This window comes from Tupaia chinensis, unplaced genomic scaffold (assembly GCF_000334495.1).
Source record: "Tupaia chinensis unplaced genomic scaffold, TupChi_1.0 Scaffold000415_1, whole genome shotgun sequence".
Classification (NCBI taxonomy): Eukaryota; Metazoa; Chordata; class Mammalia; order Scandentia; family Tupaiidae; genus Tupaia; species Tupaia belangeri.
Window position 1 is genome coordinate 2,777,630 of NW_006159920.1, and position 13,485 is coordinate 2,791,114.

The 13,485-nt window shown below is 42.5% G+C and overlaps 1 protein-coding gene across 1 annotated transcript in view; it reads left to right on the forward strand.

Annotated features, from left to right (window-relative positions):
* Positions 1–295: 295 nt before the first annotated feature.
* HACD2 (3-hydroxyacyl-CoA dehydratase 2) overlaps positions 296–13,485 on the forward strand; it is a gene marked incomplete at its 5' end in the record, with an annotated part of 103,033 nt that continues 89,843 nt past the window's right edge. The window contains 1 exon segment of the mRNA XM_014590178.2: positions 296–413. Coding sequence (XP_014445664.1) covers positions 296–413 — 118 coding nt within the window.

Genomic DNA, 13,485 nt, shown 5'->3' on the forward strand with positions numbered 1-13,485 from the left:
AGCTTATTCCCTTCATTTTGGGCTTGTTCTCAGCACGCTGGGTTGCCCGCAAATTGGAGCTCCCAGTGGGTGCGGTGCCACTGTCCTTTTGCCATGTGCTCTTGGTGTGGTGGTGTGGTGCAGCATTTCTGGTCTTCACAGCTGGGCATTTGAGAGCTCTAGTTGAGAAATCCTGAGTACTGATTCTTTGTGGTCACCTTTAGCGATCTGTCTTAGGTCTACATTTTTTCTGTTACCTTAACTCCTATTTACTTTTTATTTTCTTTTTCCTGATTGCTCTTTTCTCTTTTACTAGGTGGCTGGTTATAGCAGTTGGACTAGTGAGAGCCTACCTGGCCAAGGGTAGCTACCATAGCCTTTATTATTCCATTGAAAAGCCTTTGAAATTCTTCCAGACTGGAGCCTTATTGGAGGTAGGTCTTCAGCTTTGTTGTTGTTACTGAATTCAATTGTTATGAAGTATAAAAGATGCTACTAAATTATACTGAAGTCGTCGCAGCTCTGTTGGGTTTGATTTAAATTGTAGAATTTGCCTCCTAGCACACAATCATGTTGAATCCTAGACTATCTTTTTGACATTTGAGATAAAGTCAAATCTTATTTAACTTGTATTATTTGGAATGTCTGTTCCATTCTACTTTTTCTGGGAAAACCAAATGGAACAAAACTATTTTAGGATTAAAAAACATTCTAGGACTCTCCTAGGGAAATGGTGTCAAGCTCAGATACTTTCAGGGATCATATAATGCAAATAGTGATGTGGCGAGTGTAGGGTATTAGAAGTGATAGATATAAAAGATTGTAGAACCTGTCTAAAGGCATCCAAATTAAAAAAAAACCATTAATTAACAGAATCTTAGTGATTTCCCTGTTTTAATGGCAAGGTATATCTAGTCCTCTCTCTTGCAGTAAGTATAGGTTAAGACTTTGGAGTTATAAATGTTGGAAACCCAGTTCAAACTACTTTAAACAGAAGAGGAATTTACTGATTTCTATAACTGATAAACATACAAGGTTAACTTATAAGATCAAAAGAAACAGCTCAAGGACGACAGCCAAGGATGGGACATGGTCAGACCCTCTGTCTCTCACCTCTGCCTGTTTGTCTTTGAATGTTGGCCTTAGGCTGTCGTGCTGCATATAGCCATTTCTACTTGGTGGGAAACGGAGAGGAAGTTCAGTTCTCTCAGTATCTGTGCCACACACAGTTCTAGGGAAGGATTCTCATGGTCTACCTAAGACAACTTAGACTAGGGCCAGCAGGTGGTGCGCTGGTTAAGGCACTGGATTCTCAGATGGTTGACCGAGGTTGGAGTCCCAGACTCAGTGGCTTGAAAATCACGCCGTGCACATGTGTGTGCATGCCCAAAATCTCTTTTTTTGGAGAGAGATTTTCGCTATAGGGTGCATGCGCTCGCCAGATAGAAAGAGAGAGACATGGAGACAAGAAAGCGAGAAATCACCTCCCAGGGGGGATGGTCATGCCGCAATCCCTTCTCCTCCATTCTCCTCTCAGGATCTTGGGCACGCACGCACACACGCCCAGCGTGAGATTTAAGCCACCAGGTATGGGACGCGAACCGCGGTCAACTACGTGGGAGTCCAGCGACCCAGCCATTATGCTAACTGCTAGTTCCCTATGCCCAAAATCTCAAGAGTAAAATGGAGAAGGAATTGCAGCATGGCCATCGCCCATGGTGGTGGAGGGATTTCTCACTTTCTCTGTCTCTTTCCTGTGAGTGCATATGCCCTATGGTAAAAACCTTAAGGAAAAAGAAAAAAAAAAAAAAAAAACCAACTTGGACTCTTGCTAGTGATGTGAGACAGTTGATTAGCCAGGGTCGGACACATGCCCATCCTTCTGGGCAATGGATTCTAGACTTTGTTCATCGAAAACAGCAGTGGGGATAGTCTTGGGCACATAAAATCAGTAACTGCCATTGTTTTTGCCACAGTTCCTAATGGCAAAAAAACCATGCTGCAGGGAAGATCTAGAATTCAGTTCCACTTCACTTAGCCTCCGGCTCAAGTCCATCATGTCACTTTATGCCTCCGTGGCAAGTTTTAAAACCAGAACTGCAGAATGAAATTTAGGAAAAAACCACTTACCTCTGTGAAAGAAGATGTGATACCTCCACCTCTCACCCTCACTTTTTTTGTTGTTGTTTTTTTTTTGGAGAGATTTTCACTGTAAGGCGCGTGTGCTCGCCAGACAGACAGAGAGAGACATAGAGACAGAAAGTGAGAAATCACCCCCCAGGGGGAATGGTCACGCCGCAATCCCTTCTCCTCCATTCTCCTCTCGGGATCTTGGGCACGCATGCACACACGCCCGGTGTGAGTTTTAAGCCACCGGGTCCGGGACACGAACCGCGGTCGACTACGTGGGAGTCCAGCGACATAGCCATTACGCTAACTGCTGGTTCCTTCACCCTCAGTTTTGAAAGCAGAAAGTTGTAGTTTTTGCTTTCCTTTTTTTCTCTAAGAAAGCAAAGGGATTTCAGTACAGTTCATACTGTAACTGTTCATATTTTAAGTAGGTTATATGAAGAGATAAGCTTTCATTAGGGAATATTAAGGAAGTCTGAGTACCCTAATCTAACTTGGCTGGTTTTACCAGCTTACTCTGAATTTGGGCAAGTCTTTTTATCTTTTATCCACCTGATACTCTCAGTTGTAAAATAATTAAGTTAAAGTAGATTTCTAAAATCCCTTCCTGCCCTATCAGTTTGAGTCTCAGGAAATTTGTGCAAATTTTACAGTCAGCCAGTCAGCCGTATTTTTTAACTTAGGGCTTGACGTTTTGGAGGGAGGCAGCAGTACCTAAGCCACACTTGTCTCTCAGCATGGGCCAGCAGTTCCTTCCAACTACAGAGGAGCAAATTTGGAGTTAAGACCATCAGAAACTGCCCCAGTGCTTGAGAGAGGAGGAAGTTGTGCCCCTCTGGAATACTTTAATAATTTAAAGAGGATTCTATCTTTTTAAAACTGTGTATATTGGAAGTATAATCTAAAATTTTTAAGTATATCGTAGGGAAGGTAAGGGCATTAAACTGTGCAATACAAAATCCACTTGAGAACCAATCTTAGACTTTGAAGGATTAGTCCATTTAGCCCCATGGGATTTTTTAATAGGGATTTAAGAAAATGTTTGGGATTTTTTGGTTTTTATCTCCCTTAACCCAACTAAGAACCAATTAGATGACAAATCCTAGACTTGATTTTGGAAAAAGGACTATGCATAAGGAAGTGAAGGGAATTACATTGCAGGGTTCAGTGGTGACAGGAACCCCGCAGCCTCTGAGGGAACAAGCACTCTAAAGCTGCGTCTCCTCTGCAGTCGGCTACTGAGGGCTTCCTTGCCTACCCAACCTACATTGTGCAGTTAGATGTGCACACTGTTTAATTACACGTAAGCTATCCTTGTGGAAATTACCCGTGCTTGACAGTGTATTCTGTTTACAAAAGGAGAACGCAAACCCAGGGAGGTCAGCTGCTCGCTTAGAGCTGTGTGTGCTGAGTGTTACTCTTCAGCAGAGTCTGTGGGAGTTTGCTTCAAAAGGAAAAAGAAGTTACTTGTTCTCAAGGAACTTCAAATCTTCTTAAGACAAATACAAACATCTACCAAGCAAGCACAGATGAGCATGTAGTGGTGTGATACAAAAAGAAGCTTGCTTTCTGAGGAAATTAAATGGTTTCTTGCAAAATGGATACAAAGATACACCGATTTGGTGATACTTTCTAAAGAACTTTTTAATAAAGTGGATACGAATCCTAATTTTTTCTGTTTATCCATCCAAAAATATGTTGGGTTTGTTTTCGTTTTTGTTTTTAACTTTTATTTCTTTTTTGGGGGGTAGGGGGATGGCTATTGGGCCCATGCACTCACTGTGGGGAGAGAGAAAGAGAAACTGAGAAAACACCCTCAGGGGAGATGGCCACAACACAGTCCTTTCTCCATTTTCCTCTTGGAATTTTGGACACACATGCACATGCTCCTGGTGTGTTTTTCAAGCTGCCAAGTCCAAGACTTGAACTACATAGTCAGCCATGTTGAATCCACTACCGTAACCACCACGCCACTGGCTGGTCCCATCTTGAGTATTTTTCACAGATAATTTTCCAAATTGTTCATAATTTTCCAAATTGTTCCATAGCTAATCATTTAAATAAGGATATATCTGGATAATGGGTGCTTGCAGGCTGATCTCTTGCTAATAAGGAGCCTTATATCTCACTGGGTAGATGATTATACTAGGATCATTGGGTGGAGATAACAGAAACCTCATTAACTAACTTAAATAGCAAGAGGGGTTCATTATGAGGATCGAGGGTATTCCATGGAATCCCAGAACCGATACGCAGCTAGATTTAGGAATGGCCTGGAATTGGGGATTAGAACACCGTAGAGAACCCAGGGAGTATTTCTCTGCTGTTCACTCTCTGTCTCTGATTCCTTCTGCTTTTCTTACAGACTGGTTTTCTCAGTTGCTTAGTCTTCACGGCTAATGGAAATAGCTAGCTACTCTAAGGCTGTTGCTCTGGCAGTCCAAGGACCAGCAAATTGGAAACAGAATCTTACTCCCAATTCTGTGTTCCCAGTAAAGGGCCTGATTGGTCCACTTTAATCAGATGTTTATTCCTGGACCAATCATCTGTAGCTAAGACCAATCACGTAGCTCAGAAGGAGAAAAGGGGCAATTTCTAGTAACAAGGGTACTAGGTAGAAAGCCCAAGAAGTCGTTACAAAAGTACTCACGAGATACACAGTACAACATTATTATGTATGAGATTTAAAAATCGACAGAAAGTAAAGTACTGGTCATCAGTGTTGCGGGCTACGAGATGCGTGTATGGATAATGTGTTGAGTCTTGAGAAATCCTGGGACCTAATTAACATAGGTAGCAAACATATATTTTTAAAATGCTGTTCATGGATAAATGAAATATACACCCAGATTATAAAAATAAATGAATTATTGATATCATACCTTGGTAAATCTGGTTTCATGATAAGCCTTGAAAACATGCTGTGGGAAAGACAGTAGACACAAAGAATCACAAATCGTGTGATTCCATTGTTATGATTTGTCCAGAACAGAGGAATCCATAGAGATAAGAAGTAGATTATTGGCGACCAGGGCATGTGGGGAAGAGGGAATGGGGAGTAACTGCTGATGGGCACATAATTGCTTTTTAAGGTGATGAAATGTTCTTGAAATAGGTCATGGTGACGATTACACAACCTCGTGAGCATACTAAAAAACACTGAATTATACACTGTAAAGGGTGAACTTTGTGGTATGTGGATTATCTCAAGCTTTTGGATTTTTTACTTTTTTAAGTTCTTCCATGAGAGAGAGAAAAAGGGTGGGGGAGAGCCAGGCACCCCCAGCCGGGTCATCGTGCCATGATCCTCCTTCACCCTCAGCCAGCCAAGGTCAAGGCGCACACACACGCCCAGCATACACAGGAGCCCAGGACCGTCCGTGTGGCTTCAGCGTTTCAGAGCGTTGTGTTGTCACTGCTGCACCACCACGGCTGGCCCTAAATCTCAGGGTTTTTAAAATGCTGTTTATCTGCTATGAGTTGTAGGTACATTTTCTTTTTACTTCATTCTTTTTTCTTTCTTTCTTTCTTTCTTTTTTTGATCCATGATGTTCATTGATAAGGCAGACCATCTTTCCAGCTTTGTTGAGTAGGGTTGAAAGTTAAACATTAGTTGGTGGATGCTAGATTATGGCAGTTTAAAGTTGTGAGAGAATTTGGTTTCTAGATAGCTTTGGTTAATGTAACACTGTAATAATAGCAAAGATCTTGCAAACACTCTTGATTAGCTGTGTCTCTGTTGTGGACAGTGCAATTCAAATGGGCTAAGGATTGCCCCGCAAAGACATTGACCTGTGAGACTGGTTGAGACCGTCTTCAGTGTAGGCCTGTTGCTATATACGTCACTTTCCTACCACTGTCCATCTAGAAATGTTTAGTGGACCATAGGAACTCCCTTTCTATTCTCTTTTAGATCCTTCTGGTACTTAGAACCCTCTTATCTCATCTATAAAAGGGCAAAGAACAATCCAGTCTTATTTTTTTCATTTCCTAGCGTGACCTAGGGCCAGAACTGGTTCTAGAAAAGCAGTGAGGGAGAAAAGGCAGTGCTTGTTACGTCCCTGACCCCACCACCACCTCCTCAGCTGACCTCTGTGTTCTGGGCTGATGCTTCATGCCTCACCTCACAGTGCTCTTCAGATCCTTTCGTGAAATAGTCAGGAAACTGATTTGGAATATTTCTCTAAAGTATAGAAAATATTTTAAACAATTATTTAATTTTATTATCATCATTATTTTTCTTTAATTTGCTACAGAGCTCACACTCTTACCAGAGAGATACAGAGAGAGAGAGAGAGAAAGTGAGAAAGCCAGCTTCCAGGTCCAGATTCAAACCATGATCAGCCATATGGGAGTGCAGTACCTTAACTACCATGCCACCTGCTGACCCCATTATAGAGAATCTTAAGAATGCGTAGTGTTCTTAAGAAGAGGGCTTCTGTGTTGTCTCCCTGCTAGTTTTTCTATCCTTAGAGCTCAACTATGGATGATTTTAAATATATACTTTTAGGGACCAGCAGTTAGCGTAATGGCTATGTTGCTGGACTCCCACGTCGTCGATCGTGGTTCGAGTCCTGGACCCGGTGGCTTAAACTCACGCCAGGCGCGGGCGCGTGCGTACCCAAGATCCCGAGAGGAGAATGGAGGAGAAGGGATTGCGGCATGGCCATCCCCTCTTGGAGGGGATTTCTCGCTTTCTATCTCTGTCTCTCTGTCTGGTGAGCGCATGCGCCCTGTAGCAAAAACCTCTCCAAATATATATATATATTCTATATATATATATTCTATATATATATATACTTAAAAAAATTAAACTAATGACAGTGTGTGTGCACACATGAGAGAGAGAGAGAAAAATAGAAGCATGCTCTACAGGGTCTAACCATCTCACGATCCCTCTCCTGTAGTCCATCAACCTATCAGGTCCTGGACACTTGTGCTCGTGTGCCCCCGGTGTGTTCTAGGCTCCTCCATGGAGATAACAGGTGGCGAGGCCCTGTGGTGCTATTAGCAGAGCACTGGCTTAGGCACACTGTAGGTTACGTTTACTTTCATTCATTGGTCTAGGGCCAAAGCCGTCATCTGTAACGTACTTCCTCCTTGTGGAAACATGTTTTAAGGTACAAGTTCCAAACTTGTGAAGCACACACTGTGTGCGCATGTTAGACACTATATTCTGAAGACTCATTTTGATAAACAGACCTCTAAAAGGTACTTGGGAAAAGCTGGGAGGGCAAGTCATAGTAAGAGATCACTAACACAATAGAAATGGTAACAAACTCCAGAGAAACCAGCTTCCACAGCAATGTGAAAAACCAGAGAAGTAGAACTTGGGTGTAATCAGTAAGTGTCACAAGCTTAGAAGGGAAGAGGGAGCCTATAGGACACAGGAGCCCACCCACAGAGGCCTCCTTGCGTGACAGCTCAAGCACATAGAGGCAGATTGATCTGGTATTCAAAGCTGTGAGACAGCTAAGGACTGTGGAAAGGAATGTGCTGAAATTTCAAAAGGAACAGGAACTATAAATATCGGTGGTGGCAGTAGAGGGCAGGAAAGAGACCACAGTGCAGAGAAATGGGTGATACCAAAGAGTCAAGAAAGGCAGGAATTTCCAGTCAGAGCATCAGATAAAATAGATCACAGAACAGAAGCTACTGGGGAGTTTCCAGCTTATCTGAAACGTACAGAGAACATTACAAAATACGGAGTGCCGTGCACATCAGGGACATTACGTGGTGGTGATAGATTAGATAGTAGTGCGTGATTATCTGAAGAACAGAAAAACTAAATATATGGAAAAGTAGTGAAACTTACAGACTTACATAGTAATGCAATAGCACCAGTGTGTCTAGAGAACAGATTGAGGGTATGCAAGCTTTCAGAAAAGGGGAGCCAGATGGTGGCCCAGCAATAAAACCCAACGCTCTGTGAGGCTCACCCACACGACAGGGTTCCAGATTGTGTCTGGGTTCCTCCCTATGGAAAGGGTATAGAAGGGTGTACATCAAACCGTTAACTAGTGCTTGCCTGTGTGGAGGGGAATGGTATTATGAGGGGGAGAGCAGGAGAATAAAAGGAGATTGCTGGGACCAGCAGTTAGTGTAATGGCTATGTTGCTGGACTCCCATGTAGTAGACCGCAATTCGCGTCCCGGACCCGGTGGCTTAAACTCATGCCGGCCGCATGTGCTTGTGTGCCCAAGATCCAGAGAGGAGAACGGAGAAGGGATTGTGGCGTGGCCATCCCCCTGGGGGGTGATTTCTCGCTTTCTGTCTCTCTGTGTCTCTCTGTCTGTCTGGCAAGCGCACGCACCCTATAGCAAAAAAAAAAAAAAAAGCCTCTTTAAAAAAAAAAAAAAAGAGATTGCTACTATATACTTTACATGTCATCTATAGGAACCTTAGAGTAAAAAAAGGTATAATAAACTATAATGGAAAACAAAGAATAAATGAGGAAAGTAAGATTAAAAAGTTTTTTAAAAAGGAAGAAAATTGTGAAGTTAACTAGCTTATCTTTTGATTTAAAGAAAAATCGAGTTTTGCATCTTCCATACAAGTCCTAGTAAGTTAAAAAGAAAAAGTAGCAGCTGTAATCTGTAGGATCATGGAGTATAGCATAAACGCTATTCTAACGTGTATGCAAGTAGACTAATTCAGTTATCAAAATAAAAGGGCAGAATGGTGGTTACTGCTTTAAGAAAAGCCTGGAACTGGGCCAGCCAGGTGGTATGGGAGTTAGCTGGCTAGATCTGACGCGCTCTATGCATAACTGGAGTCCTGGACGTAGCAGCTTGGAAAATACACCAGGCATGTGTGGATAGGTGCCCAAAATCCTGAGAGGAGAATGGAGGAGAAGGTTTGCAGCATGGCCTGGGGGTTGATTTCTCCCTTTGCCTCTCTCTCTCCAGTGAGTGAGTACACATGGTCTACAGCAGACACTGAAAAGGCAAAACCCGCTGTGCGTAAGAGATCATCTAAGCTTACTAAGGGACAGAGCAGCCTCCACGACCACACATCAAGAAAAACAGGACTGCCCAGTCACGGCATACAATAAAGTTGATTTTAGAGGAGAAGCCAGAGAAACGCTGAAAGTTTGTCATATAGCAGAAATGTGGAGGGCGTGTTGGTGGAATCAGTTGATAAGTAAATTATTTTTTGAACAGAGAAACAAACTATGTAGAAGAGCTGGCAGAAAGCTATAAGCAAAAATAGAATTGTGCTTAAGAGGTGTCACAGCGTATGTACAAAAACACTGGAGACAAGAAATTTTGCTCCTAAATCTTGGTTTTTCTATTATTTAGCCCTATGGCTTTAGTCCTGACACCTTGGATCTCAATTTATTATGCGCATGAATACACTGGATTAGATGACCTTAAATCTCCCAATTTTGTTTTTATTTTTTAATTTTTGAAAGAATTTTGTTTAACTTTCTTTCTTTCATTCATCTTTTCTTTCTTTATTTTTAATTTGACCAGAGAGAGACAGAGAGAGAGAGAGAGAGAGAGAGAGAGAAAGTGAGAGAAAGTGAGAAAGCAGGCCGCCAGGTCTGGAACTTGAACCATGGTTGGCCATGTGAGAGTCCAGTGTCCTTAACCACCATGCCACCTGCCGGCCCCTGTTTGATTTTATATTTTATTTTGGCTATAAGATGTGTACACTCTCCAGAGAGAGACAGAGAGAGAAAAAGAGAGGGAAATCTCCACCCAACCAGGGATGGCCACACTGCCTTTTCCTCCATTCTCCTCTTGGGATTCTGGGCAGGCACGCATACCCACTGTGATTTTTCAAGCCACCGGGCCCGGGACTTAAACTGCACAGTCAGCCATGTGGCATCCATCTGCCTTAACCCCCATGCCACCTGCTGGCCCCAGTTTGTCCCTAGTTATAAGTCCTATGAGACTTCAACATTTTGCTATATGAAAATTAACCAAATAAATTATAGGGCTCAATATAGCAAGAATGGTGAAATTATGTGATAGTGGTAATTAAGGAAATTTTACCCATTTCTTCCTTTAAAAATGGATGTAAAGGGGTTTTGAATACACATTTGGAATCTCTGAGGGAGCCCAATAAATCACCCTCTTTGTCTTGCTTATGTTCTGAACATTGAGAAATAACTGAAAGGAGTTACGTAAGGATTCTAAACATCGCCTTTATTAGTGATAAAGACTAAGCTGGAGGACATGCCTTTGTGTGCACGCCAAATGGATTTGCTAACTGAACTCCAGAATTAGACTCACCACCCACCCTGTCCCAGGCAGCAGCAGGCGGGGTGGCTTGGAAGAGACCATGAGAACTTGGGGTTCACATGGGCCCCTCCAGGGAGGAGCTGAATTAGGCACACCCCATTTATTCTTCCTGAATTTACCGCTCAGATGAGTCCTGCTTACTTTCCTGGGTAAGATGATTGAAGGGTATAGAGAGACCAGTAAGATTTGGTAGCTGTCTCTTCTCACAGAAGCCAGAGGAGAGAAGAAAGGTATTTCCCTTTAATAATGAGTACTGTATATTCATTTTAGAAGACAGCCTCGATAATCATTAAGAAGAAAACATAGACTGGTCAATAAGCTTGCTACCTAAATGTAACCATTGTTAACATTTTGTTGTCTGTCCTTCCAGTCCACATGTTATATTATAGGGAAGTTGTAAGCAAAAATGAAATCATTTTTGCATATAGTAGGAGGAGATTTCAGAAAGTTCGTGGCAAAGAGGAATTAAAGCACTACTTTATTTTGATGTAAAAATTGTTGAAATTCATAGTTTTATATAATATGCATTTTCTGGGAATTTTTTTGAGAGTCCTCCTATGATAATTTCCAAAATAAGTCAAATACAGTTAAATGTAACTTAAGTTAGTCCTGGACTTCTACACAGGAAAAATGGTGTAGACACGTCTATGGGCTGCCCAGCGTGGTGCTTGATGCTCTCTGGATGTTTTCCTAGTTCTCAAGGCTGAACCCACAGCAGCTATATCTGTACTCCCCGGCTGTCTCAGACCATAGCTGGCTAATCTGGGGTACATACCTGTCCCAAACTGGGCTGGCCAGATTTTTCTTTCTCTCTCAAGAATTTGGAATTTTGAATTGAAAGACAGAAATGGAGGGCCAGCAGGTAGTATGCAGGTTAAGACAGATGGATCCTACCTAGCTGACTCCCCAGTTCAAGTCCTAGACCCGGTAATTTGAAAAATCACACAGAGTGTGTGTGTGTGTGTGTGTGTGTGTGTATGCCCAAAATCACAAGAGGGGAATGAAGGAGAAGGGATTATGGCGTGGCCATCCCCATTGGAGGGTGATTTCTTTCTTTTCCTCTCTCTCTGTGTGTTTTTTCTCTCTGGTAAGCATATGTGCCCTATAGCAAATAAAAGAACAAACAGACAGACAGATGGAGAATCACCACAGCCAAATCACTTTAAATTCATGAACTATAGTAGAAGTCTCCAAAGCGACTCAAGTTGCTGTTGCTCTTGAAACTTGTTCAACTCTGGGGAGTTTTGTTATTGTTGTTTTACCTTGAATTAAAAATGAAATTGAGGGACCAGCAGTTGACATAATGGCTAAGTCTCTGGACTCCCAGGTAGTTGACCATGGTTCGAGTCACGGACCCAGGCGCATGTGTGCACATCCCCAAGATCCAGAGAGGAGAATGGAGGAGAAGGAATTGCGGCTTGGCCATCCCCCCGGGGGGTTATTTCTCACTTTCTATCTCTCTGTCTCTGTAGTGAGTGCATGTGCCCTATAGCAAAAACCTCTCCAAAAAAGAAAAAAAAATGAAATTGATAAGGCCAACAGGTGGCATGGTGATTAAGGCGCTGGAGTCCCACATGGCCAACCACAGCTCAAGTCCCCAATCCAGTGGCTTGCTTTTTCATTTTCCTTCTCTCACTCTCTCTAGCCAAATTTTTAATAATAAATAAAATTAAATAAGTAATTCTTAAAAATAATGAAATTAAACAGATTTGTTGATAACTTACAAAAATAATTTCCTCAGTTCAAATCTTAGAAACCTTTTTAGAAAGTTGCTTCCAAATACCCTATTTTTTAATTGCAAAATGGCATTTGACATCGATGTTGAATTTTAAAACTAAAATCAGTTTATTGCCAGTAAGTGGAATGGAGAGGGCTCATGAGGAGTGTGGAGTTTCTGACACATATTTTCAGGAGTGATTTTTCTAAGTTTACTTATGTAGTTTCTTCCTTGAGAAAAAGAAACAGACAGTGACAAACACCCCCAACAGAATATTCAAACCACTATCACCCCCAGCCCTAGCTGCCAGGATCACGCACACATGCTCTGAGTATACAGGGAGACATTGGAAAGGGAACCGGTGACCTTCCTCTTTGGCCTCAGCATTGCAAAGCATTGTGTTACTGCGGCACCACTACGGCGGGCCTCAGGAGATTTTGAGTATGGCAAGTCTTCTTAGTTTTTTCCAGTGAGGTGTGCTTATCCTAGTCCAGTGATTCTCAGTGGATCTCATTAAGAGCAGTGTCACCTCTGTACAGTGCGTTTTGGAAAATTGCGAGGGTATTCTGAGTGCCACAATGCCAGGGGAGCTGCAGGCTGGATGTCCTGCAACCTATGGGACAGTCCAACTCGGTGAAGACCTGTTCTGTATCCTCTCTGCCCCCCTCCCTCCCAGCTAACCCCTCTGCAAATATAAATTGATAGCTTTTAGAGTTTGGGGTTATTTTTAGCTTTTTAAATTTTTGTTTGTTTGTTTTGTTTTGTCACTATGTTGCTTAGGCTGGCCTCAAGTTCACAATCCTCCTGCCTCAGCCTTTTAAATATTTTTTTTTGGCCCATATTAGCACTAAAAAGTCATCATGAGAAATTAAGCAAGCTTATTAAGTTAGACGATTGTCTTAGATTTTGCTGCATAGCAAAATACCACAAATTTCGCTGCTAAATTGTTCATTAGCTCACAATGATGTAGGTTAGAAGCTGGGACCGATGAGGTTCTCTGCGTGGGGTCTCACAGGGCTGAAATCTAGATGTCAGTTAGGGGGCTGAGCTATCTGGAGGCTATTCCAGGCACTTCAGGTCCTTGGCAGTTTAGTTCCTTATAGTTGTAGGTGTGAGGGCTGCACTTCCCTAATAGCTGTCAGCAGCAGGTCATTCCCAGCTCTGAGAGGCTGCTCTCCAGTCCTTGCAGGCAGCCCCATCATCTTCAAAGCAAGCAGCCGCATGTTGAACCCTTCTTGTTCTTTCTTTGGAAGTTTTTATTTTTTATTTTTTTTGTGGAGAGGCTAAGTTTATTTCTTTCTATTATGAAAGAGAAAGACACAGGGATTCTGCGAGGGTCTTGGCCACTCCATGATCCTCCCCACAGCCTTCCAGCCAGCCAGATTGGTAGACAAGCCCAAGGGCACACCT